Source organism: Aulonocara sp. 'chitande type north' Nkhata Bay, linkage group LG22 (assembly GCF_057382095.1).
Source record: "Aulonocara sp. 'chitande type north' Nkhata Bay isolate Kocher_YH1m ecotype deep benthic linkage group LG22, A_spYH_male_GT1.1, whole genome shotgun sequence".
Taxonomy (NCBI): domain Eukaryota; kingdom Metazoa; phylum Chordata; class Actinopteri; order Cichliformes; family Cichlidae; genus Aulonocara; species Aulonocara sp. 'chitande type north' Nkhata Bay.
Window position 1 is genome coordinate 30,626,410 of NC_141364.1, and position 27,943 is coordinate 30,654,352.

Consider the following 27,943-nt stretch of genomic DNA (forward strand, 5'->3'; position numbering starts at 1 on the left):
CTAATATGTATTCCATCATCCAGCTGGGGCCTTTCGTGCATGTTCTCCCCGTATTTGCCTGGGTTCTGTTTGGGTATTCTGGCTTCCTCCCCCAAAAGATATACATAGGGTTAGGTTAACTGGTGATTCTAATTTGCCCATAGGTGTGAAAGCGAGTGCAAACTGTTATCTGTTCCCTGTGACAGACTGGCAATCTGTCCAGGGTTAACCCCACCTCTTGTCCTATGATAACTGGCATATGCTCCAAATCCCCCACAACCCTGATAAGGATAAGCAAGAATGGATCGATGGAAAATTGGCATTCGGAAAAAGAACACAAATCAAACACACTGCTCTCAGGCACATCTGTTTATTTAAAGCCTTGTTCAATCTTTATTATGGAAAGGTATGACTTGTCTTGAAAGGTATACTTGAAAGGTATCCAGTATGACTATCAAATGTATTCAATAACCCTTTAGCAACAAACCTCTATACTTTTCTTTTTTTTTTTCATGAACAAGTTACAGGGGATTATGACTGCACTTTGGATTTTGCATTGTATTTTCTATTATTTTGGAGGCAAAATGTATATAAGCAGGGCTGGACTGGGACAAAAAATCAGCCCGGGTATTTTGACTAGAGACCGGCCCACCAGGTATTATAGGAAAAACCATAAAGCCTTAGAATGAAAACAAACGTTGTTGTGACAGTGATGTGCACTGTCTTGTTGGTACATATGTATCAATCTAATAAACTTAAATCTACACCATCCTCCCTATTCTGGTATTCTAAACAGTACTTAGCCAAAACCCAAAGGCTGCTTGGTTGAGTTAACTTCCTGAACTATCTACAACATATGGTGGAAACCTGAAATTAAGACAGAGAAGACTAGAGGTGAGACATGATCATTACTGAATATTAAAAATAATAAATGACAGATTTAGTGATATTTTCATAAACTATTTATTTACCACATCAATAAACAGCATGGCAGGGCAAAATATTTTTTCTAACATAGCAACCTTTTAAAAGTGAAAGGCGACAGAAAGACAGGTGAGAAAGATTAAAACTTAACTGACTTTTTGATAGGATTTTACACAAAGTACTAGTACAGTATCTAGAAAATGTAGGAAGATACTAGCATCATGTACAGTACTTTCTTCTGAAGAAATTATGTTGGGACCCTGAAAAAAAACTTACTATGTACAATAATGGATTTCTATAAATTTGATATCAGATGAAAACTTTGGTTGTAAGATTCGGATAATTATTAGTTAAAAGCTAGAAATTTTAAATGAGAATAAGAGAGAAAAGTATTTCTTTGTGCCCCCCTTTCCCTGTTAATGCTCTACCTGGCCCCATGGCAAAACTTTGGTAGACCCGCCCCTGCACAGTTAACAGCTGTCAGCTACATAGAAAAGGATCCTGGTGTAAGTTGTCTCTCAGAAGCAGTTCATGGCTTTCCTTCAACTCATTCATGTCAGCCAAAAGGTAAACCAGTTTCTCCATCACCTGTTCAGCTCTGATGATTCAGTAAGGACATCTCCTGGTTTTATCTTCATGTTTCCCTCTCACCAGATAACCAAACCGATATCATGACCAGCAGCTTTTATGGCTCCAACAAACATCAGCTGATACTAGAAAGTAATATTAAATAAATTCTAACAACAGCTTATCAAGTTTAAAGGCGCTTCTGCTGTTTAACGCGACCTCCGCTAGTTTCCTCTTTCTGGCGCAAAGCGGGAGATAAACAAGCAAGAGAGACGGGACTTGAGGCAGAAACGCTGATCAGCTGATCATTGATCAGTTTCATGATTGAAGTAGCAGCAGGAGAGGGAGGGGGGAGAATGAGAGAAGAAGAGGCAGCTGACAGGGTAAAGACACAGAATAACTCCAGCTTTTTGTCTTTTTCTTTATTGTAGCTGAAGTACGGGACAAATCGCATTTATTTTCAGCTCAATACGAAACGCGTAATATTAACTCTGAATACCAGAGGATTCCGTTTTTTACAGGATGGTAGACAACTCTACTAATTAACCATATGAATAAAATAAAGTTCACCAGTAACATATAGCACCCACCCAGCTGTATAAAAACTCTGTCATGCTAGCTAGTACACAGTACGAGTTATTGTAACTGACTGTAAAAAGTTAGCACAACGAAAACAAACTACAACTAAACTTGGTTTATATCTGACCCAGATAGACTGCAGGTCATAACTTCTTACCTGAAGCTCATTTCACCTGACAGTCAGACCGGCGGCTGCCATGGGTCTCTCCACCTCTGCCTCCCCTTTCCCCCATCCACCTGCTGGCCTCCAGTACTTGCAAATTTTACTGAATCTGTGAAAGCTCCACCATAGCCACTACCAAACAATTGAGTTAATTTTACATGTCTGCCAGCATCTGTCCAATCCGCCACCTTTCACAGTTTACACGGTTACGAAAAAAAGACAACAACAACAACAAAACATCGGCCCATTTAAAACAAAAAATTACCATCGGCCCACCGGGCAAATGCCCGGTATGCCCAATGGCCAGTCCAGCTATGTATATAAGGTTACTAGTGATAAAGTCAAATATAGATAAAGTTAGTGTATAGTGGTGTTTATTTTGAAGGGGGGGGGGGGGGGGGGGGCAATTACCATCACTTATTCATTTTTATAACACAGGTCTATGGTTAGATGATTTGCAACTGATAAAGACAGAAATGAAAACATGAAAAAGAAATTACCATCCTTTAAAAAAAACAATTGTCTTCTTTTTGTGTAATTTCTCTATCATTTTATATTCGTCTGCTCCTGGATGGGCTCCTGTTTTAAATTTTTTGTTTTTGAAGATTTCAAAGTAATGGCTCCAGCTTCCCCCGCTGTCTGCTCCAAACCCAAAGATAGTGACCTGGGGAAAAAAATTGAAGTAAAGATTTAATGTATTGTTTCCACTAGGAGCATTCTATTTATTTGTTTATTCATTCATTCTTTTATATATTAACTAATAGCATTCTTAAAAGACATCATTATCTCCATGTCCTATTGAGGACATGGAGAATACCACAAAGCTGACTGAGGAGTTAATGAAAATCAGCCCATAGAGCACTTTATGCATAAATGCTGTGATGACAGGGATTCTGCAAAAGGAATAGGGATGGGTAGTATCTTCACTGACAGTTTTAGCGTTAATGAGAGCACTCACTGGAGTGAAGGTTCTTCTAACAGTACAACAACCCTAAGCATGCAACCAAGATAACAAAAAAGTGACTTCTTGACCACTTTGTAAATGTCCTTGAGTGGTACAGCCAGATTCCAGACTGGAACATGACTGATAATCATTGATAATCACTTCTCAGTCCTGGGATCCCCTAAGTGTCATGTTTCTGGGTCCTTTTGACCCAGTTTTTTGTTTGTTTGATTTTTTTGTTTTTTTGGTGGTGGGGGGGGGGGGGGGGGGGGGTGTTGTGCATTTTTGGTCATTCAAATCAAATCAAATCAAATCACTTTTATTGTCACATCACATGTGCAGGTACATTGGTACAGCACATGTGAGTGAAATTCTTGTGTGCGAGCTTCACAAGTAACAGAGTTGTGCAAAATACAATAATGTAAACAAGCAAAATACAAGAATGGCTACATCTGAAACTAATAAATATATGTACAATATATAATAGTATATGCATTTCTGGATGTGTATACTAAATATTTTTCTACGTGTGTGTGTGTGTGTGTGTGTGTGTGTGTGTACATATATTTTACAAATTAAATAGAGTAAACAATGAATAGAATATATAAAATAAATAAAATAAAATATACAGAGTGAGACATGTGCAGAACAGTGGCATTACTGTACAGTATGGAGTGCATAATGTTAAAGTTCCAGTAGTGAAGCTGAGGTGTCTATGAAGTGTTCAGCAGTCTGATGGCCTGATGGAAAAAGCTGTCTCTCAGTCTGCTGGTACGGGACTGGATGCTGCAGAACCTCCTTCCTGATGGAAGTAGTCTGAACAGTTTATGGCTGGGGTGACTGGAGTCCTTGATGATCCTCCCCGCTTTCCTCAGGCACCGCTTCCTGTAGATGTCTTGGAGGGAGGGAAGCTCACCTCCAATTATCTGTTCAGAGCACCGCACTACTCGCTGGAGAGCTTTGCAGTTGTAGGCGGTGCTGTTGCCATACCAGGTGGTGATGCATCCAGTGAGGATGCTCTCAATGGCACAGTGATAGAAGGTCCTGAGGATGCGGAGGCTCATGCCGAATCTTTTCAGTCTCCTGAGAAAGAAGAGGCGCTGCTGCGCCTTCTTCACTGTTTTGTTTGTGTGTACTGACCACGTAAGATCCTCAGCCAGGTGTACGCCAAGGAACCGGAAGCTGCTCACTCTCTCCACAGCAGCGCCGCTGATGGTGATGGGGGTGTGTACTTCTCTGCACCTCCGGAAGTCCACTATCAACTCCTTTGTCTTTGCGACGTTGAGGGTGAGATGGTTGTCTTGACATCAGTGGGTCAGGGCGCTGACCTCCTCCCTGTAAGCTGTCTCATCACTCTTGGTGATAAGACCAACCACTGTAGTGTCGTCCGCAAACTTCACAATGATGTTGGAGTTGTTAGTGGCTGTGCAGTCGTAGGTGTAGAGTGAGTACAGGAGAGGGCTCAGTACACACCCCTGTGGAGCACCAGTGTTCAGTGTGACGGGGGATGAGGTGATGCTGCCCAGTCTGACCACTTGGCGTCTGTCAGACAGGAAGCTAAGGATCCAGCTGCAGAGGGAGCTGCTCAGTCCTAGATCCTGCAGTTTCCTATCCAGCTTCGAGGGAACGATGGTATTGAATGCTGAGCTGTAATCTACAAACAGCATTCTCACATACGTGTCTCTCTTCTCCAGGTGTGACAGGGCAGTGTGTAGTGTCAGGGCTATGGCATCATCAGTGGACCTGTTGTGGCGGTATGCGAACTGTAGAGGGTCCAGTGAGTCGGGTAGTGCAGAGCAGATGAAGTCCCTGACCAGCTTCTCGAAGCATTTGCTTACGATGGGGGTCAGGGCTACAGGTCGCCAGTCGTTCAATGAGGAGATGGTGGAGGATTTGGGTACAGGGACGATGGTGGCCATTTTGAAGCAGGCTGGGACTACAGACAGAGAGAGGGAAAGGTTGAAGATGTGCGTGAACACTCCAGCCAGCTGAGCCGCGCATGACTTGAGGACAAGGCCGGGAATCCCGTCCGGACCAGTAGCTTTGCGTGCGTTCACCTTCCTGAAGCACCTCCGCACATCCTCCTCAGACACAGTGTGCGCACTGACGTCATCCGCGGTGCGCACACTGTCCGGTCTCATGGTGTTCGCTGTGTCGAATCTAGCGTAGAATACGTTTAGATCCTCACACAGAGAGGCCGTGGTCTGCGGTGTGCTGGTTTTCCCTCTAAAGTCTGTGATCGTGTTTAGTCCCTGCCACATACTCCGAGGGTTGTCAAACTGTTGCTCCACCCTGTCCCTGTACTCACGTTTGGCTGCTTTGATCGTCTTCCGGAGTTGGTAATGTGCGTGTTTGTAGTCCGATGTGTTCGCGGAGGCAAAGGCGGTGCTCCGTGCCGCGCGAACATCTCCGTTAATCCAGGGTTTTTGATTGATTCTGTATTATTTTTGAGTTCACTTGTATTCTATGGTTCCTAGCTTATTCTGTTCAGTATGGTTTATTAGATCTCCCCTTGTGTCTTTGTCCTCTGTCTCACCTGAATGTCTGTGTTTATACAATGTGAGCCTTGTGTCTTGTTTCCCCTCCATGTGTTTTATTCCTTCATATTTCCCTAGTCCATCATTTTTGTTCTCTCTCTCCCTCGCTCCCTCTCGGTTGCCTCTCCTCCATACTTTGATAGTCTCCCGTCAGTGTGCGTTATTTTGTGTTTGCTCTTCCCCTGTCTCTTTATGGTTATTCATGCCAGCTGTGCTTTCCATGTGTTCTCACTTCCCTCATGATCCGTCTGTGTATTTATGTCCGCATCTCCCTCAGTTCCGTGTCCTCATAGCTTTGTGACTCTCCCTGTGTTTCCCTGTGTGAATGATTATTAGAATTCCCCAGTTTAGTTCTGTATGATTTTTCCTTTTTCCAGCAATAAATCCATGTTTTTTGAGTTCACTTCCTGCTTCTGGGAGTCTGCTTTTGGGTCCTATTCCTGCCTGCACACAGCGAGTTCATGACACTGAGGCCACTTGCCCACTTTGGGGGTCAATGTTCCAATTACCACTGAATCACTGTTGTGTTGCCTTCACCCACCAGATCTTCTCAAGGTCCTTTCTCAGCCCTAGGTATATCTCAAGCTTCTCGTGTTCCTTTTTCCTGAGGTTGCTATCACTTGGTATAACTAACCAATATGTTGTGTCTATCTTGCTGATGTACTCATGAATCTTTTGTTTCATCCTAGTCAGTGGTTGTGACACTCAATAGACCTTGGTCACCTTCCCTTCTTAGGACAATGTCTCAGGTGGCTGAGTTGCAGCTTTTCCAGTGGCCTCTTCATGGTTCCTATTTGCCTGTTGAAGTCCCTGGTACTTGTGGCTATCCTCAGTGTCTACAAGGTTCTGGTAGTGCTATTCCCTTGGTTCTGAGTAGTTTCCCTCTCTTTATTACCATCTGACAACAGTTCTTCCGTCTGAATGACATTCCAATGTCATTGTTGTACATCCAAGAGAATTGATGTCACTCCTGGCATACATGTAACACCTGTCTCATGTAGCTGTGAGTGGGGCCTGGGTCTCAAAGGTGTAATTTGCTTTTGATATTGTCTTGTTCATGCTTATAACCCAAAATATAAATCAACAAGCAACAAGACAAGCATATCAATTGAAATGCACTTCACTTTAGTGAGTGATTCCCAGTAGAAAGAAAAAAACGAAATAAAGTAAAAACATTTGAGTTTAGTGGTAAATTAATATGTAGAACTGATAAAGTGGTGTTCACTACATTTCATTCACTATGATCAGGGGTGCACATAAGTGGTCCGCAGGTGCGCATGCGCTGTCAAAATAAAAGACGTGCACCAGATAAGAAGTTGCAACGTGCGTTTACGTACATATAAAACGCACTGTTTTTGTCCGCTAGAGTGGGATTTTCACGGCATATTCTGCCCCACTTCTCTGTGCGTTCATCATTTGTTTGAAGCCAGCTCACCTCCTGCAACCACTTTTCCGAGAATACGCGCTTCTTTTGCGGGTTCAGACTCCTTCTGACATTTCTTTGGAAGTGGAGGAACACCAAAGTAATTGCTTAAAGGAGCTTGCTTCTTCGACATCTTTAAGAATTCTAAACAAATGTCTGTCCTCCTCCAGAAAATCTTATGTACGCAAATGCGCGGGTAGCCCACGCACACTCAGTCCCAGACGTTCTTAAAAATAAAACCCTTGTTGCAGGCCTAAATCATGGCTGGGGTGCACTGTGGCCACTTCACTTGTAAACAACCAATAAAATAAAAGGCGCATGCCAACATCGATATTCAGAGCTTCAGACAATTCAAAGGGACAGATGGGAAAAAGGGCATCAAGGCTACCAGCAGGGTTCAGCCACGACACACAAAACCCACAGTCACACTAAATTCAAAACTCAAATCAGCAGAAGAGACCATACGAGCTTTGCTTCCATCACACTGGTAAAACGTCTGTCTCCTCCTCCTCTTGGTAGGTTACAACAGCTCCACATATGAGGTACTTTCAACCATGAAAGTAACAGCATGTTGCTAGTTTACAGACTCAAATGTCCACTCGATAGCAGTAGCTTATCTCTCCTCCCTCTCTCACACACAGTAGACCCCACAGCCCCCGCCAAATCCCACCCCTTTACCTAAAACTCTTATGGATTGGCTGGGGGCACACGAGCTTTATTACATGCCTATAAAATTAAACAATATAATAAAGGACACTTCAAAATGTAAATAAGAAGGCAGTGAGTCTAAACAATACACATCACATATGTGGTTTGGAGCCTGCAATGCGTCCTGTCATAGAACCCTCCAACGCATAGTGAGAGCTGCAGAGAGGATCATTGGTGTCTCTCTCCCCTCCCTCCAGGACATTTACAGCACCCGTCTCACTAAAAAAGCCCTTTGCATAGCGGCTGATCCCACACACCCAATGCAAAGCTTCTTCAAGCTGCTGCCGTCGGGGAGGAGACTGCGGAGTCTCCAGGCCAGGACCAGCAGGCTGAAGGACAGCTTCATCCATCAGGCTGTCAGGAAGCTTAACTCCCTCCCGATTCTGCCCCCTCTCCCCTCTCTCCTCCACGGTCTCACTGAACTCTGTCACACACACACAAACACACACACTCTCTGACTCACTCACTGGCCTGCACCAGTTACCAGTCACTTTGTGGAGCATTGGACTGCCATTACCTCATAAGACTTTGTTGTTACACTTTCTCTTACCATACATTACCAAATCTCCATTTGCACTATTTGCCTATTTGCACTACTCTGCCTGGTTTACACTCAATGTCACTTACCCATTATATTGTATATTATATAGCTTTCTTGTTATATGTAAAATTGTATTTATTTAAATTTTTACTTTTTTTAATCACTTTTATATTTAAATATATTTAAATGTTCATTTGCTATTTATCTAGGGAGTGAAGAGTAACGCAATTTCTATTCTCCGTATGTCCTGTACATGTGGCAGAATCGACAAATAAAGTTGACTTTGACTTTGACTTTGACTTTAAACACGTGCATTCCAAACTTTTCCACTTAAAGGTTAAATGATATAATTTTTAAATAGTTTCTCTCTACATTTTAACTATTTGTCATGGTCCTGGGTCAGTGACCCAGCGCTTTTGGTTATCATTTTCTAGTTTATGATGATGATTATTATTTTTTGAGTTCTGTGTTATTTTTGGTCTGCCTTTGAGTCTGTGTCTCTGTCTGTCTATGGTGTCACCCCATCTGTTTGTGAATCTGTCTGTTTAGTTCAATGTCTTGTCTGGTTCCATGTGTCTGAGTTTCCTGTTTTATTGTGAAGGTCTGTGTCATATGTGAGTGTGCTCAGTTTACGTTTCCCCTGCCTCGTCAGCTGTGATTTCTCCCAGGTGTGTTCCCCTCCTGTCTCACATCCCTTGATTACTGCCATCTGTGTATTTAAGCCCTGTGTTTCTCTGTGTTAGTGTCGCGTCGTACCCTCAACTAGCTGTGTGTTCTGCTTCTATGTTCCTAGTGTTTGGTCTTCTGCTCCAGTTTAGTGTTTCTTTCCAGTGTTTCAGTCCTTGGTTCCTCTGTTCTGACTTTTGGTTTTCTTTTGGTGAGTTTAGTTTGTACAAGGTTTTTCCCAGCAATAAAGCTGCGCTTTAAGTTTCACTTCCGTGTCTGAGTTCTGCATTTTGGGTCCACCACTCCTGCTTGCCTGCCACACAGCGATTCATGACACTATTAATATGCTTTTGAAAATTTAAGAACATAATGACCTGAGATCGCTTTTTCAGTAATCAAAATAAACAATTTGTTTTGGCAAAGGCTACATACAGCTTGATGTCATCCAGATTGAGTTGTTGAATAACAGTTGCACTATTCTGTAGTTGGTTTCCATAGCCAGGCTTGTTAATAAACTGGCTAAGGGGATTCGAGCTTATGCAGAACAGCAGTGGGGACAGAGCAAAATGGCACATTTGATAAAACTTGTGCAACTGGCTTGAAGTTTGCCTGTATTGTTGTTCACTACATCTCTATTGAATACACTAAGTACAGTTTTCACAATTTCTGTTGCTGGGATCTTAGCTCCACTAGCCACTGAACATTGTTGTTATAGGTTGCATCCTTCTCTCATATGCACTTCCACTTTTGTTAAATCTTCAGCCTTGGTGGGGCTGTTGTCATATTGGCAAGTGGTACATTTATTTATATAACACCCAGCACGCCCCTGCGGGCGGTTTATCCTTCAAGCTCGGGTCCTCTACCAGAGGCCTGGGAGCTTGAGGGTTCTGCGCAGTATCTTAGCTGTTCCCAGGACTGCGCTCTTCTGGACAGAGATCTCCGATGTTATTCCCGGGATCTGCTGGAGCCACTCGCCTAGCTTGGGAGTCACCGCACCTAGTGCTCCGATTACCACAGGGACCACCGTTACCTTCACCCTCCACATCCTCTCGAGCTCTTCTCTGAGCCCTTGGTATTTCTCCAGCTTCTCGTGTTCCTTCTTCCTGATATTGCTGTCATTCGGAACTGCTACATCGATCACTAAGGCCGTCTTCTTCTGTTTGTCTACCACCACTATGTCCGGTTGGTTAGCCACCACCATTTTGTCCGTCTGTATCTGGAAGTCCCACAAGATCTTAGCTCGGTCATTCTCCACCACCCTTGGGGGCATCTCCCATTTTGACCTTGGGACTTCCAGGTTATACTCGGCACAGATGTTCCTGTACACTATGCCGGCCACTTGGTTATGGCGTTCCATGTATGCCTTGCCTGCTAGCATCTTGCACCCTGCTGTTATGTGCTGGATTGTCTCTGGGGCATCTTTACACAGCCTGCACCTGGGGTCTTGCCTGGTGTGATAGACCCCAGCCTCTATGGATCTTGTACTCAGAGCTTGTTCTTGTGTTGCCATGATCAGTGCCTCTGTGCTGTCTTTCAGTCCAGCTTTGTCCAGCCACTGGTAGGATTTCTGGATATCAGCCACCCCCTCTATCTGCCGGTGGTACATACCGTGCAGGGGCCTGTCCTTCCATGATGGTTCCTCGTCTCCCTCCTCTTTCTTGGGTTTCTGCTGCCTGAGGTATTCACTGAGCACATCTTCCCAATGTATTCTTGGATGTTCGTTGTCTCATCCTGGACTGTGGTGCTGACACTCACCAGTCCCCGGCCCCCTTCCTTCCGCTTAGCGTACAGCCTCAGGGTGCTGGACTTGGGGTGAAACCCTCCATGCATGGTAAGGAGCTTTCTTGTCTTTATGTCAGTGGCTTCTATCTCCTCCTTTGGCCAGCCTATTACCCCAGCAGGGTACCTGATCACGGGCAGGGCGTACGTGTTGATGGCCCGGATCTTGTTCTTACCATTCAGCTGACTCCTCAGGACTTGCCTGACCCTCTGCAGGTACTTGGTGGTTGCAACTTTTCTAGCGGCCTCTTCATTGTTCCCATTCGCCTGCGGGATCCCCAGCTACTTGTAACTGTCCTCTATGTCTGCAATGTTGCCTTCTGGTAGTTCAATCCCCTCAGTTCTGACTACCTTCCCTCTCTTTGTTACCATCCGGCTACACTTCTCCAGTCCGAACGACATTCCAATGTCATTGCTGTATAGCCTGGTAGTGTGGATCAGTGAATCGATGTCTCGTTCACTCTTGGCATACAGCTTGATGTCATCCATGTACAGGAGGTGGCTGACAACTGCTCCGTTCCGTAGTCGGTATCCGTAGCCAGTCTTGTTAATGATCTCACTGAGGGGGTTCAGGCCTATGCAGAACAGCAGTGGGGACAGAGCATCTCCTTGGTAGATCCCGCACTTGATGGTGACTTGTGCTATGGGCTTGGAGTTGGCCTCTAGTGTTGTACACCACATCCCCATTGAGTTCCTGATGAAGGCTCTTAGGGTCCCATTGATCTTGTACAATTCTAGGCATTCCAGTATCCAGCTGTGAGGCATTGAGTCATAGGCCTTCTTGTAATCAATCCAGGCAGTGCACAGGTTGGTCAGTCTGGTCTTGCAGTCTCGGCTGACTGTTCTGTCTACCAGTAGCTGGTGTTTTGCGCCTCTGGTATTCTTGCCAATTCCTTTCTGTGTCTCACTCATGTATTGACCCATGTGCCTGTTGATCTTAGCCGATATGATGCATGACAGGAGCTTCCATGTAGTACTGAGGCAGGTTATTGGTCGGTAGTTGGAGGGGACCGGTCCTTTCTTGGGGTCCTTGGGGATCAGGACCGTCCGACCTTCGGTTAGCCATTCCGGGTGTCTCTCGTTAACAAGCAGCTGATTCATTTGTGCTGCCAGTCGCTCGTGGAGTGCAGTCAGCTTCTTTAGCCAGTAGGTGTGAACCATGTCGGGCCCTGGTGCTGTCCAACTCTTCATACTGGAGACCCTTTCTTGGATATCTGCCACTGTGATGGTTACTGGACCCTGTTCAGGGAGGTCGCTGTGGTCTGCCCTCAGATCCACTAGCCACTGAGCATTGCCGTTATGGGTTGCGTCCTTCTCCCATATGCTCTTCCAGTATTGCTCCGTCTCCAGCCTTGGTGGTGCTGTTCTCTTATTGTTCCCTTGCCACTGAGAGTACACCTTTGCTGGTTCTGTTGAGAACAGCTGGTTTATTCTCCTGCCTTCTATCTCTCTGGTGTACCTCCTCAAGCGACTGGCCAAGGCTGTGAGTCTTTGCTTGGCAGTTTCCAAGGCCTCAGGTATGGACAGCTTGCTGTATTTCTTATGCACCTTCTTTGTCGCACCTTTCTGCAACTCCGTTAGTTGGCTAACCTCCCTCCGTGCTACTTTGATCTTGCCCTCTAGCCTCCTTCTCCATGGAGGGTACTGCCCCTTGTGGCTGTTCAACTTGTAGCCAAGCATCTCACTGATCACTGCTGCCGTATTGTAGATCAGCTTGTTAGAGTCGGTAATCGTGGTTGTAGGTATTGTCCGTAGTGCTGCATTAACATCATCTAGCAGACCTTCTGAGGGTACTTCACGTAATCTTGGTAACCGGCTACGGGGGATCCAGGTTTCAAGCTTGGCCATGATCCTATTTTTCAGGTCAGCTCCTCTCGCACTCAACGATCCTTCTCCTATCGCACTTGGGGCTATGTACCCAATCTCGGGTGGGGGTGATGATATTTCCCCCCTGACCTGGCGTCCTGACTCCTCCTTGCCTCCATTTGTGTTGTACCTCGTCAATCTCTAGCTGTGAGAGCAGTCCCTTCTTTCGAATGTTGGAACACTGAGCTACTAGTTGTTTCGCCGTCATTGTGGATGTTGGGTATCGAAGAATCCATAGGTCCCTCATCCTATTCATGTAGCCCCTTCCGCCGGGGTTACTTGCGTAGTAGCATTCCAACAACGCCCTGTTTATCTCCAGTGTTTCCTCGGAGGGGTCTCTCTGTACTGGGGCTGTGATCGACCGTGGCTGCTGGGTCTCTGGGGGTCCTCTCAGCCTGGCTGGGGGGCTCCTTTGCCTCCCTTCTGCTGTGTGCCCAGCCTGGAGGCTGTGGTCTGTGACCGGCTCCCGGTGCAGACAGCTCCCTGTTATAGTGTTTCCTCACTTGGCTCATGTGAACCCTGCCCAATTTTTACTCTTTAAGTGTGCGCGCGTGTGTGTGTGTGTGTGTGTGTGTGTGTGTGTGTTGTGTGTTGTGTGTGTGTGTGTGGGGGGGGGGGGGGGATATGTGTGTATTGTCTGTGAAGGTTCTCAGTCATCCAGGTCATCGTAGTCAAAGGAGCTTGCAAAGAAAAGCGTCTGGACTTCTTTGAGTTACTTGAAGATGTTTCACCTCTCATCCGAGAAGCTTCTTCAGTTCTAAGGTCAAATGGTAGAGAGTCCCAGATATAAACCTAGTGGGAGTAACCCCCCACAGAGGGACAAAAGGACCCCCTGATGATCCTCTAATCGCCTGAGCCAAGGTGTGAAACTGGGTGTGGGTCCCAATCAGCCAGAGTTTCGGGTGTGTTCATTGTGAAACCTGGCCCCACCTTATCATGCGAATTCCTGAGGTCAGATGGCCCAGGATGTGAGTGGGCGTTAAGGCGTCTGGGAAGGGATCTCAAAACTGGATTATAGATGGCAGAGAGTTGGTGTCGTAAACCCCCGCCTCTGTTCAAAGATGGTCGCTCACAGTGGACATAGATGGCTTCTTTCACTCCTCTTTCAAACCATCTGTCCTCTCTGTCCAAAATGTGAACATTGGCATCCTCGAAAGAGTGTCCTTTATCCTTAAGATGCAGATGGACTGCTGAGTCTTGTCCTGTGGAGGTGGCTCTTCTGTGTTGTGCCATGCGCTTGTGAAGTGGCTGTTTGGTCTCTCCAATGTAGAGGTCTGGGCATTCCTCGCTGCACTGTACAGCATACACCACATTGTTAAGTCTGTGTTTTGGCGTTTTGTCTTTCGGGTGAACCAGTTTTTTGTCTGAGCGTGTTGCTGGGTCTGAAATACACCGGGATGTCATGCTTGGAGAAAACTCTCCTGAATTTTTCTGATACACCGGCTACATAGGGGATGACAATGCTGTTGCGTCTGTCCTTCTTATCCTCCCTCGCTGGTGTCTGGTCTTCTTTTCTGTGCCTCTTTGCTGACTTTAAGAACGCCCATTTAGGATAGCCGCACGTTTTGGGACTCTCCACCATTTGACCTTAGAACTGAAGAAGCTTCACGGATGAGAGGTGAAACGTCTTCAAGTAACTTAAAGAAGTCCAGACGCTTTTCTTTGCAAGCTCCTTTGATATTTGTGTATTCACATCATTTATGTTAATGAGAGTGTGGAGAGTGAGTTGGAGGGTGGGGTGGGCTGCTTTTAACTATGTAAAGCACTTTGTGCTACATTTTTTGTATGAAAAGTGCTTTATAAATAAAGATTGATTGATTGATTGATTGTGTGACACGTTGGTAATGGGACACCTTTTTTATAGTTTACGAGTTGGAACTGAACCAGCTGATTTTAATTTGCACTAAGTGGCAGGATTTACAGTTACTGATAGATTTTAGCTGGTATCATGACTTAATGATTTTTTTTAATACATCTTCCAGAATTTCAAGAAAATTTTTTCACTTTGTCATTATATTGTGCATATTGTGTGTGAAATTCTGAAAAATGAGTTTGGAACAATAACAAATGAAGGGCTGTGATACTTCCCAAACAGCCTGTTTATTTTGGTATGAAAATAATGTTTTAATGTTTAGATTGAGTTAATGTTAATTTTCAATGTTTAAGTGATCATCATACTTGTTACTTTAGCAGACCTAGTGCCTACAGATTATATTCAGACATTTAAATATATTCAGCCAACTGTTAGATTTTAAATAAAATATTTTAGTAGAACTGAAAAAATATATACATCAAACATAAACTAAGGAAATTTCTGAATGTGGTAACCCTTGATTTTTAAATGTCAACTTAATTTCCCTTAAAGTCCCTAAGGGTCCCAAAGCGCTTTACATATTCAGTCATCCACCCATTCACGCACACATTCACACACTGGTGATGGCAAGCTACATTGTAGCTACAGCCACCCTGGGGCGCACTTACAGAGGCGAGGCTGCCGGACACTGGTGGACTCTGACCCCCACCAGTAGGCAACGGGTGAAGTGTCTTCCCCAAGGACACAAGATCGCCCATTTAAACAAAACCTGACACAAAAATTGTTTTTCAGGCAAACAAACACATTCAGCTCAAAAATCATGTTACACTGTTCTTGCCAAGTTAAAACTAATTGTTGAATCTGGTTGACTCCAACACTGGCCCTGTATTTAGCATTGAATCAATACCAAGTGTAGTGGCGGCACTCCATCTCTATTTCACTCTTCTGTACCACCTTTAGGAGTCAGTCTGGCAACATGCATTTGAAACGCGAGCAAGTCCAGGTACTTTTCTTGCAAAAAAGATGTTTATTGAAACTTTTAATTTACATGGCAAGACTCTGTCAAAAAACTGTGTTGCTTCCAGCTTATCCGACTCCCCAACTACGTAATTACAGTGTGCCGGAAGCCCAAAATACTAAAAAGTGCATTAGAATGTCGCACTTTTATATTCTATACCTTTAACAAAACAGTATTTTGAAATTAACTAGAAATTATATTCTTAATATCAAACGTATAATGTATATTTCTCATCTAATCATTTTACCAGTACCAATAAAATTAACCTAGAATTACTGAGCCTCTTTTTTTTTCCTGGTACAAGTCCCTACTACTAGATCTATTAGCCCTGCGCAAATTTGCGTAAATCCCCTGAACCTACCGGTAAGACCTCCTAGAATTACTGACTTTTTTATTTTCTGGTGGATGTCCCGAGGTGTTAATCACCCCTGCTGAAATTTTCACAGGTCATCAGCTCGATTCTCCTCCTGTTTTTGTTGTGCAAACCACCCATTATCTTTGAGGCCTGGAAGATTTGCATTTGTTCACTCAGAGTAGCTCAGATCCAAGGTAAGAGAAAAATCTGGGTTACAACCCTACAATGGAGCTGAAGGCCTCTCAGCAGAGTACTAGGAGGTGTTAGGTTCAGGGAATTTACGCAAATTTGCGCAGGGTTAGTAAAAATTCAAATTTTTTATTTGTCACACACACACAACCATACACAGTATGACATGGGGGTGAAATGCATGTATATGTATGTATGCATGAAATAAATGTAGTAGCTCCATTGTTCTCCTGCTTTTGTTGTGCAAAACACCCTCCCCCAACCAGGAGAGATTTGTGTATGTGTAGGAGTGGCATTGCTTGACTACAGCACAGTACTGTACATAAAAGCAGACCGACCAGGAGGGAGAATCATTTCTTCTTCGCATTTCTGAGAACGCACATCAGGATGGCCTCCGTATCACTGCCATGCAGGAATAACCTATCGGCGCAACATCCTTGGGCCTTGCTTCAGGAAATGAACGAAGCAGATTCTGATGGAGGAGAGGTTTCATTTGTCCAGCAGGCCACTGATACCTCCTCAGAAGAATCTGAAAAGGAGACGGAAGAACCCAACATGCCTCCTCGGAAGATGCCTCCCTGGTACTGGGAAGCCCTGTCTGAGCCAGACGGCAAAAGAAGGCACTGCGTGGGTAGAGGTGGACAATGGAATGCCCAGTACAGGAGCAAATCGCTCGTGCTTCACTGCGCAAGCTGGACCCACAGAGTCTGCTAAGGTTTGTCATTGCCATATTACATATGATATTTATATAAACCCATTTAGAGTGAGGTTCATGTAAATTTACCATTCTCTATTTGTTTATCTTCCAACAGCGTGAAATTACATGTGTGCTCCAAAGCTTCCTTTGCCTGTTAGACGTGGGAATGCTGCACACCATCAGAGAGTGTACGGTATACCGTACACTCTCTGTAGCAACCGTCTGGCCTCACGGTAACCTTTGTACACAACTGCGAATTAGCTCCTGTGGTTCGCCAGCAGTGAACTGTTCCAAAAAATACAGCTTATCTTGATCGTTATCAGTCTTTTGCTCTACTGCTTGTTCGAAGGCTCTTATGAAGGCCTTATACTGTAGTGCATCACCTTTAAAAACCGGAATGTCCTTTGATGGCAACTGAGCCAGCTGCTGCTGTTTCACAAGTAACTCAGTGATTACATTCTGTTTCTGCATGACTGACAATACATCATCACTTCTGTTAACGTGACCATTAAGCCCATGAGTGGGGACTGGATGTGGTACCTGTGAGTTTTGCACTTGTGAATTAGCGTGACTACTCACATCAGCTTGTTGTGGGAGCATTATGCCAACTCTTTCCTTTTTAACTCCTCGACCTTGGGATCTTTGTATTGACACATAACTGCTCAGACCATCTTCAGATCTTTCACATTCTTTGAGCACCTTTAATTTTGCTTGAATTTCTGCTAATGCAGTCTCCAACTCTAACTCTTCTTTTTCCGCTTTGACTCTTGCTGTTTCAAACTGAAGATGTTGCCTAATCCTGGCCAACTCTAACTCAAGTTCTTGCTTTTTCTTCTTTTTCTTCAATGCTGCGGCTCTTTCCAGCAAGGCTGCGTGTTCTGCCTCCTGTTTAGCACGAGTGGAGGAAACTCTAGATGTTGTAGATCAGGGGTGCCCAATCCCAGTCCTCGAGATCTACTATCCTGCAGCTTTTAGATGCATCCCTACTCCAACACAGCTGAATCAAATGGTGTGATTACCTCTTCAGCATGCCATCAAGTTTGGCAAAGGCCTGATAACAAGGCATTCAGTTGATTCAGGTGTGTCAGAAGAAGGATGCGTCTAAAAGCTGCAGGACGGTAGCTCTCGAGGACTGGGATTGGGCACCCCTGTTGTAGATGCTCGGCTGACTTGAGACCCACGCGAGCTATGAACTGCATCCTTTCTAGCTCCAACCTGTGATGCACTGTCATCTGGGTTAATAGCTTCCTCCAAGCCAACTGTAACGTGCTCCTGCTGCTCAGCTTCATTTGGAATCATATGCTTATGATCCTCTGCTATCCATTTCTTTGTTGTTTTCATAAACTCTCTTATTGATGCCATTTTGGGCTCAAACCAATTGTCCTGGTCAAATATTTTTTCTTCTTCAGACAAAAGGCTCATAACCTGGTTATTGTGACTTTGAAACTCATTCAGAGCCTATGCAAAGTCACTTTCCACCCTTTCTTTCAAATTTTGAAGGTTCTGAGCATCACTCATCATTATCTTTATCTCCTTTATTTTGCCTGTGATTGTTCCTAATGTTCGTCTTCTTAAAGCAATACATCTTTGTAATTTTTCTTCCAAAGCCTTCTCTGTTAACTTACATGTTCTTCCCACCTCTCTTTCATCTGCCATCTTATAAGTTGCAGGGGTTTATTGGCTCAGGTTGCATGCACTATTTGTCTTCTGCTTAGAATTTTTAATAGACATAGTGTAAACCAGCTTCATAACATGCCAAAAACTCCACATTGACTGTATCTGTCACGGTTTTGGGTCCGTTGGACCCGGTATTTTGAGTTTATTATGTTTTGGTTTAATTTTGCATCATGGATTGTTTTCTTGTTCTCTTGTTGTGGTTGTGATTATTATTATTAGAGTTTCATGTTTCTGTTATCCATGTTTTAGGAATTGTGGTTTCATGTATAGTTCAGTTCCATGTGTCATTTTCTGTCTCTCTGTGTTGAGTCCGTGTCTCTGAGTTGTGATTCATGTTTCCTGTTTTATTGTGAAAGCCTTAACTAGAAATTATATTCTTAACATCAAACATGTATATTTCTCCTCTAATCATTTTACCAGTACTAATAAAATTAACCTTTAATTGGCTCTTACATCAGGTATGGCATTTTTACACATTGCTATCCAAGAGTTATGTAAAACTACTTTCAGCTGTTCTGTTGACACAAGCGGGTAGGCTCTACATGTTCGATTTGGCAATACTTTTAACACTTGATATCCTTCATGGTACCACCTTTAAACACAACCCATGTGTCTTTAGCTAGAGTAGTTGCTGCCTTTGGTTTGCAGGTAAATGTGTCAACCATCAGATGTCCACTCTTCTTGAAATAACCATAGATACATTTCTGTTTTAGGCATGTAGTCATCTAAGGCAGACTTTTCTCAGCTTTGCTGGTAAATCAGTGTTTCTCAGTGTTTAACTACCACCACTGTCAGTCAGATGCATAATGTACAAATTGTTTAAAGTGAACATACCTCATCACACATCACTAGGCTGAGAACCACTGCAAGAAAGCCAGTGGATGGATAAGCACCCTTCTTTCCCAGCCATTCTTGATGAACATATTTCATGAAAGCCGGATGGAGGATCCAGATCTGTTATGAATCAGACATAGCCTTAAATCTGAGTTCTATGAACTATTACTTTCTGCAATGAATTCACAAAATACTTTAAATTAGCACGACTGTAGCTAAAAGAAGCCAGTATTTGTTTTTGGTGGTATGGCTTTGACTATTGACCTGCATGACCTTCCAGGCACATAAATGCCAAGTATGAGAGATTGGGAAAACCATAACAATACCCAATACAGAGCAGAGTAAACAGTAAATACTGCAACAAAGAAAAAGCTGAGGTGCAGGTGATTTGTGAAATGGCTTGCACATCTGTAGCAATGGTGGATATGCTAAATCAGGTTAATAGTAAAACCTACTGTATATGAGATTATCCAGTTCAGTGTGTAAAATCAGCTGACTTTGTTTCCTGCCTGAATTAATGGTAGCTTATATGTCAGTTTTGTTCATGTAAACCTAAAATACTCACCAAATCTTTGTTAGCTATCTTCTTTAAGTTTGGAGCACCATTTTCCCTGTTAAAAAGATGAAATGAACTGATTACATAAATAAATGCTAATAATTACCTAAGACTAGCACATCACAACAAAAGATTAAGTTGTTCATATAACAATTCATATAACTTTCTGCACTTTTTGCTGTTTAAAAAAAGAAAGGCTGACCTCTGATGGGTTGTCTCAAAAACTGTTTTGTTTAATTTGGTTGTTCTAACAACAAAACAAAAACAAAAAACTATACTGCATTTTTCCGTACAATTAGCTGAAACTATGTCGCAAAGCAGTTAAAATCTGCTATTCAGAGCAAAACAGTTATACAATTTCTGGCAACATAGGTTTTAAGACAGTAGCCCTTTTAGCCTACCCTCGATTTATGTCCTTCATGAGCCACAAAAAGTCACGTGTTTTGAAAGGAAAAAACAAGAGATGAGTGGTATTGTCCAGTCTAGTAGAACTCTCTGGATACATGACATGATGAGTTGTTTTGGTTCCAACATCTCTTTCATAGCCTTTGGTACGCCCCCGATTCATTCTAAATAATACAGAAGGATACATATTTAGCACACATTTTTGCATTTTAGATACATAAATATACATAGACTTATATTATATTATACTATATTATATTATATTATACTTTTTGTCTCGCAAGAACATTGTTTACATTAGATTTTGTGTTTGTGTTAAATGATTATTACCTTATTACGATATCATGGGAATCAATAAGAGGTCCATAATGCGATCCTCTCAAATTTCCAGAATTCCCCACCACGGCACAACTCCTGCAGTGATCAGGACGAGGTTCTCCAATATCTGCAATTGGTGTTATTGTCTGAAATAGCCTCTCTAGAGTTTTATTGTACAAAGTCAAGTTCTGAAGTCTTGCCCCCTGTAAGTTCTGACAAAGAGGAGAAAGTTATTGAAAAAAAATCAAACTTCCCCACAGAACAAAAATATTATAGAATTTCCCAATGATTACAAGTTCATGAGTCACCAGTAAGTCTGGGAAAGACCCTTTCAAACATTTTTCCATATCAGCATCAATATTATGATGCGCCATTTACAACAACTGTGAAAGATCACTGAAGCTCAAGAGTAAAAAATGTATACTGATTTAGGCAAAAATCTTATTAGGCCTGAAGTTTAATTCAGTACTTTAATTTGATATTTAGAATTAGGGCTGTTCGATATAACGATATATATTCGATGACGATATAAAAACGTCTATCGTTTCATTTTATGCTATAGTTTGTTTCGTGGTGTTGCATAATGAACTTTTTACAGCAATATTTTTTCATTGTTTTGATGGTCACTGCAGTGGCTATATTAATTTCTTAAAGTTCTCTCTTTCTCTTATATTTAATATTACCACACTTCGGGCGGACAAGCGCCTGTTTTTTTGCGTTGTGGTTAGCAACAACGACGGTAACACCATCGCGTGTCCGTTTGTTTATGTTCCACATAAACCTTTCACAATAAAGCTCATGATCCTGTTGAGACTTTTCAAAATAAACTGAACCACGCGAAAAAGTAGATTATTTACGCATGAATAGTAAAAAAGAGCCGCCAGGTGCTAAAAAATAAACCTTAGACTCAAACGTTAGAACCGGCTTTTCTCCGCAGCATGCCGTGTAATAAATATTCACAAAGAAAACGGCAGCCGTTACAACTTATGTCTAAAAATGTATCGTTTCGTGCATCGGTTAAAACACTCAACTCCAGCTACATGACGCGCAGCTGGAAACACTTCCCGCAAGTCGAGCTGCCCGATATTCACAGAATTTACAGAAAATGTCACATTTTTGTGATTTATATCGTTATCAGGATGATAGAATTCTTATATCGGGATATGAGATTTTGGTCATATCGCACAGACCTATTTAGAATTGTTCTGAAAAGTTTAAGACTGATCTGCAAGATACAACATCAGCATTAATCTGTAAGTTTCTTCAAGCATATGAGTTGTGCACATTTATGCAATGATAGATTATGAACAGTACTTACACAAACATATACTGTAGATTCGAATATTTTTTTTGTCTTTCAATTCAGATAGAGTCACAGTTTTACCTCAGAGCTCTAAGTTATCATTAGTGAGAACCTCAACCCCTGGGCCTGAACGCTACCCCTTTCTTGAGAGAAACAAAAAAAATACTCATTGCCATATTAAGCCATTTCTTTTGACAGAAGTTATATCCAGAAAAACTCCATAAAAGGTTGCAGACCAAAACAATTGCCTTACTGATTGTCTTACTAATAAGTGGGAATTCGCTCTCATGCTATTTTGCCCCATTTAGTAAATCTGGCCCTTTAAAAAAAATGCCAATGATCCAGTTTTATGCGTAGGGAGGCGCTTTCATATTGTGATATTGCGACTTTCACTAAAGGAACTAAAAAAGTTTTCCAGAACTTGTCATTGCCAGTAAATGGTAAGGATTTTACCATTCTTCAGGTAGAAATACAGTAGGGTGAAGAGTGCAGTATATTTAAAAGAATAAACGATGGATAGTACAAGGTGCTCTAAACTTGTGTAGTTTGTTTACTTACACAATAGAGGAATATTTGTGCTTGTTTTTTGGATGGAGGTAGACCGTGTCATTTAACAGCAGCAATATGTTGTTAAATGTCATGACATACTTGATACTGCTCTTTAATAATAATAATACCTTTAACATCACCACAGAAGCCAAAAAAGTGATATGTTGATTTTTTTTTATTATTTACCTTCCACCAGAGGAAATCTTCCTCTGAAGGTATATGTTTCTGTGACAGAAAGGGTACAGGAGCTTCACTAATGATGTCATTAAACCAAGGATCACTGTCTCTTAGACATTTCTGACAGCCACAAAGACTCGGCTCGCGATGACAGAAGGTATATCCAGAAAAACTCCATAAAAGATTGGAGACCAAAACAATTGCTGTGATACTCAGTAGCGGGAAAATGCTAACTCTGGATCTTCCCCATTTGAAATACATCTTGGCAGAGTTCCAATCTGAGAACAAATACATGTATGAATGTGAAAAATAGGACTAAGCCTTTAGAATACAGTAATAGAAACAATAACTCTTTACTTATAAATATTTATAGTTTGCAGCATATTAAGAGCATTGCACTGGAATGCACAAAATCGGATAAGCATAAAAAGTTGGTTAGTGTCCTCTTATATTCATGGCATTTGAACAGATAGCATTTACCAGCATAAATCACCTCCCACATTATTAGTTCATGTAAGTAACAAGATCTGTTGTTTGAAGTTGAATAAAACAGTATGACACCCAACAGAATGGAAAACACAGTACAAAATATTTCTAGATCTTGGTCAGATTCTGCATTTGCATGAACTGTTTATCTCATTGTTTTCTCTGCTTACCTCTGTTGCTGTTGAAAAACTCCTGTTCAGTTAAACTTTCCTTGTGGTTCTGGTGCTGATTAACCTAAAACGAAGTAACATAGCAACAAAAACAACACAATGATTAAAAAGCAAAACAACTCAAAATGGCACTCATTAAAATTATCCCATTTGCTTCTGAAGAATTTGACTACACAATATGAGGCCACTCTATTTGAGGCAGAACAAGATAAATTGCTAAACTGTTTGAAAAAATAGGAAAAAAAGAAATCTGGGAAATGCATACTAAATAAATGCAAACACACTTCAGAGGTTCGCTACAGATTAGTGTGAGATAAGACAGAGTGTAAATGTAATGCATCTGCAAACCAGGAATATGAGTCAAGAAGAACTTGTAGGATATATCTATTAAGCTATCCATGTAGCTATCAAGTAATGAGCAACTATTCAGTGGGAGAGGGAGGGAGTGGTTGTTGACTATGTGCAAATAACTATAGAGGTTGTGTCTGACTTGTGCATTGCCACACAGAGAAGTTGTGACAATAAATTTTATTTTATTATGACAACCCACAAACCGACACACATGCAAACACATATACATAAATACCTTTAAATATATATTCTATTAGCCTCTTATCAGCACAATACAGCTGATATTTGAGTCCATGTTTTACACCATAACATTTAACGCATAACTCTTACTAGAGGTTCTTTATTATTAGCTGAAAACTTAAGATTCCACCCTCATATATGGTCATATGGTAAATGGTAAATGGCCTGTATTTGTATAGCGCTTTTACTAGTCCCTAAGGACCCCAAAGCGCTTTACACAACCAGTCATCCACCCATTCACCCATTTACACAAACATTCACGCACTGGTGATGGCAAGCTACATTGTAGCCACAGCCACCCTGGGGCGCACTGACAGAGGCGAGGCTGCCAGACACTGGCGCCACCGGGCCCTCTGACCACCACCAGAAGGCAACAGGTGAAGTGTCTCGCCCACAATCGCCTATCTTTAAATCCTCTAACTCTAAAACACTATGCAACATGGTAGCTACAAATACTAACACTCACCATTCATTGAGGCTACTAAGAACACAAATGAACAAGTAACAAAGTAATAGAAAACCCAACATAAGTTGTCTAAATAATGCTGCCAAAACAGCCTCAAGAGGATAGTGTCATTGATATTTGGGCAGGACCCCTTCACATGTCATTGTCTGATGTCATTTTTTGTGTCCTTTGCTGCTAGTATTACCATGCAAAGGACATACTAACTGTAATAAAAAATAAATGGAGAACCTTTATCGTTGTGTAATATCCAGTGTATAATGTGAAAAAGTGTTTCAATAATAATAATAATAATAATAATAATAATAATAATAATAATAAGAGTTCTTATTGTTGTTGCAATTGTTATTGTTATTATTATTATGATTACTTGATGGGACTAAATGTTACAATCCCTAAAATAATTAGCACCATTCTTGAGTGGGCTTGATGACCGGGTCTGTTTTCATATATAAGGTGCACCGGATAATAAGGCGAATTAAGCTAAACAAAACGGCCAGATAAGCCAAATTTTACTCAACTCATTCTTCTTGCTTCCTCCACTTCTGTACCATTGATTGATTAATGTTGAATTCTCTCGCAGCTGCTCTATTACCATGTTGTTGCAGTATATTAATGACGAACCTTGTATTGTGGATGGATTATCTCAGTTGCTAAAAAGTTAGCGTTCATCCTCCAGCTTCACTGTGTTTATGTTATGCTAACATAGCTGTGTCGCTAGCGATCACGCAGCACATCATTATATACCAACTAGCCCAACTTCAGTAACCCTACAAACGTCACTATTTAGTTTTCTGTCTTAATTTATGTTGGAAGTGATGGCAGAGCTGTACGTTTTCATTTTTTCAGAACTCATCATATTTATTGTGCGGAAAATATGGTACATCCCAATGATCTCATTGGGATGTACCATATTTCCCCTTTATATCTATAAAGAGGTCTTGCCTAAGTATTAATGAAAAATCAACATTAATGAATCAATGGTATGGAAGTGGAGAAAGCAAGAAGAATGAGTTGAATACAATCTGACTTATCTGACTGTTTTGTTTCGCTTAATGTGCCTTATAATCCGGTGCGCCTTATGGTCCGAAAAACACGGTACATTGGGCCCCTTTGATGCAATTATTTCTGACCTCTGCCACTGTTCTTACTGTGATGTTTTTTTTGTTTTTTTTGTTTTCACATTGATGTCTTCAGGTGAAACTTTGGGTATTTATTTCAACCAATTGTGTGTTTTTGTCCTCATCCAGCATTAAATGGTAAATGGTAAATGGTAAATGGCCTGTATTTATATGGCGCTTTTACTAGTCCATTCTTAAGCCATTCTTTATGGATGTCTCTCTGCCCAGAGTGTGTCACATTTTGTGTTTTAGTTTGCAAAATACTTCTTCTAAAACCTAATCTTTTTTTTTCATTGATATGCTTCATAAGTGGCTTCTATCATCCAGAAAAATAGATTTAATAAAATTATTAAAAAATAAAATAGTTGTTTGGGGGTTTTTTTCAAGTAAATTTTAAAAGAACTATTTGTCATACTAACTAATTTGACTTAAACACTGGAAAGCAATTTATTTAATATTTACAAAACAGTAGTGTTATATGATATTTTTGAATTAAGATACAGATTATTATCTTTGCTTATAATATGTTAGCTGATTTGGATCAGTAGAGGATCATGTGAGTGCAGCTGGCTTGCAAAAGACACATGATGCTTAATATATTTTTTTTCTCTCAACTGAAACATTACAAATAACATCACTTAGAAATGCTTGCTTGCCTATCCCATTTAAGTTTATTCTTAAATGGGACTAATGGAAATATTTTTCTCTCTTGCAAAATTTAGATTTTCATTTTTAAATTTAGGTGAAAGGAAGGTGTAGGGAATTTTAGGGGTTTATCTCTGCCATTTCCACTATGTGGAAACCATTGGATGTAAACTTCTTAGACAAGTCACTGTTTTTACACTGTGACTTGTCACTGTTTTGCCCTGAAGCATCAGGTTTGTTGATAGTGAAAATAATGTTGACAGAGAAGGCGTGGACACAACCTAAGGTTGTCAACACATTAAGTGTCAGTAGTACAGACGAAAGGACTGGTAATAATGCGTTAAATTTGCTTTCTAAAGTTCTAAAGTTCTAAACTTTTACTTTATTTTGTGACCAGTATGACTGCTGATATGTTAAAAGGTTTGTCAGCTGCTTGCAATAATAATAGCTGTTAACTACTGACTAACGAATACAATATGCATATTTCATGGTTTGTGAGTGATTCGGTGGTTTAGTAGACAAAGAAGTCAACAGTGACTGTGATATAAACATATCATCACTATAAAGAGGTCTCTAAATAAGTAACAGTACTCTATTATTAAAACTGATGATGATTTGTATGCTATTTACGACATTGACAAATGTTCAAATCACTCACAATATTGGAGTAAAAGAAACACTTCCAAAAAAGGATACTAGCATACATTTTAATACTTCCTAGATACTGAATTTTTGAATTAAAAATGAATAATACTGATATTAAGCCATTTATTAGTTGTGTAGCAATGTATATACAACTCCAATTACACTATGGATTACATTTTTAAGGTACTTATCTACCTATTTATTATAATCTGGAAGATGATAACTTTGTCACAGATGGCACAGAAATTGACCCAAAAGCAGACACAATGCACAGAAGCGATCGAGTTTACAATCAGTTTGTTTACAATAACATAATCAAAGTTCACAGTGAGAGTCCTGTCCGGGACAGAACGCCTGAAACAGGAGCCAGAGCAGTTAAACAGTGAGAATTGAGCTTTCCTTACTTTTTTTGTGCAGAGGCGTATTAAATCCCAGTTCTTTGTATTCTTTACGGCCAAAAAAGACACAAAGCTCAAAGTGGTCAAACTCAAAAAATGATCTTTAATTTTACATATTCCGGAATATGGAGACTCAGCAGACACACAGACATGTCAGCCAAAGTCTGAAGTAAAACAGGAAGCTTAGTCATTTATATAATTCCTCTAGACGTCACACACACTTCAAGTTTTGATCAAAGACTCTGCTTACTTTCACTTTCTGGCTGCAGGTCCTATTTTTGCAAAAGCATAGTTTCCTGTCAGTACTTTTAACTCAAACTCAAAACTGGCCCTCTCTTATACATAAAACAATATAATCAGCAGATAAGCATTCAGATTATATATTACTTTTATATAACTTTCTCAGATCAGAGGCTAGAGAGGACCGCGCTACCGTTCATTGTTTTGGCAGAACAAAGAAACCTGTTCAACCTGCAAAAAAAACAGTTGAACTCCCATTCAGTCAGATGGCAGCTAGTTTTTGGTCGATTCAGTTTCACTTTAAGCTATGGTGCTTAAAGTGAAACCTGATGCCTTGTCTTAATTTGCTGAAGTAGAAAGTATCTTGTAACATGGAAAATCAAAGACTAGATATGTCATATGTCATGGCTGTGTGCAGGCAGGGAAAAGGACCCAAAATGCAGGACTCACAGAGGCAAGGTGAACTCAAAATGCACAGCTTTATTGCGAGTTGCGGACCGGACAGAAAACTAGCTATTCTGGAGAGAAATAAACTAGCAGACTGGCAAGCAGATAAACAGAACACACAGCATAGTATGAGGGCGAGCAGACATTAACGACCCAACACTGACACAGAGA

At 41.5% G+C, this 27,943-nt stretch overlaps 1 protein-coding gene across 1 annotated transcript; it reads right to left on the reverse strand.

Annotated features, from left to right (window-relative positions):
* Positions 1–368: 368 nt before the first annotated feature.
* Positions 369–27,162, reverse strand: LOC147304450 (CMP-N-acetylneuraminate-beta-galactosamide-alpha-2,3-sialyltransferase 1-like). The gene is made up of 8 exons (XM_086280316.1): positions 27,092–27,162; positions 23,223–23,286; positions 22,576–22,844; positions 20,550–20,749; positions 20,216–20,383; positions 19,824–19,869; positions 19,259–19,378; positions 369–2,876 (listed from the first exon to the last, which is right to left on the reverse strand). Exons 3-8 carry the CDS (start codon positions 22,825–22,827, stop codon positions 2,709–2,711), a joined length of 954 nt encoding a protein of 317 aa, XP_086136442.1. The 5' UTR covers positions 22,828–22,844; positions 23,223–23,286; positions 27,092–27,162; the 3' UTR covers positions 369–2,708.
* Between the last annotated feature and the right edge of the window lie 781 nt (positions 27,163–27,943).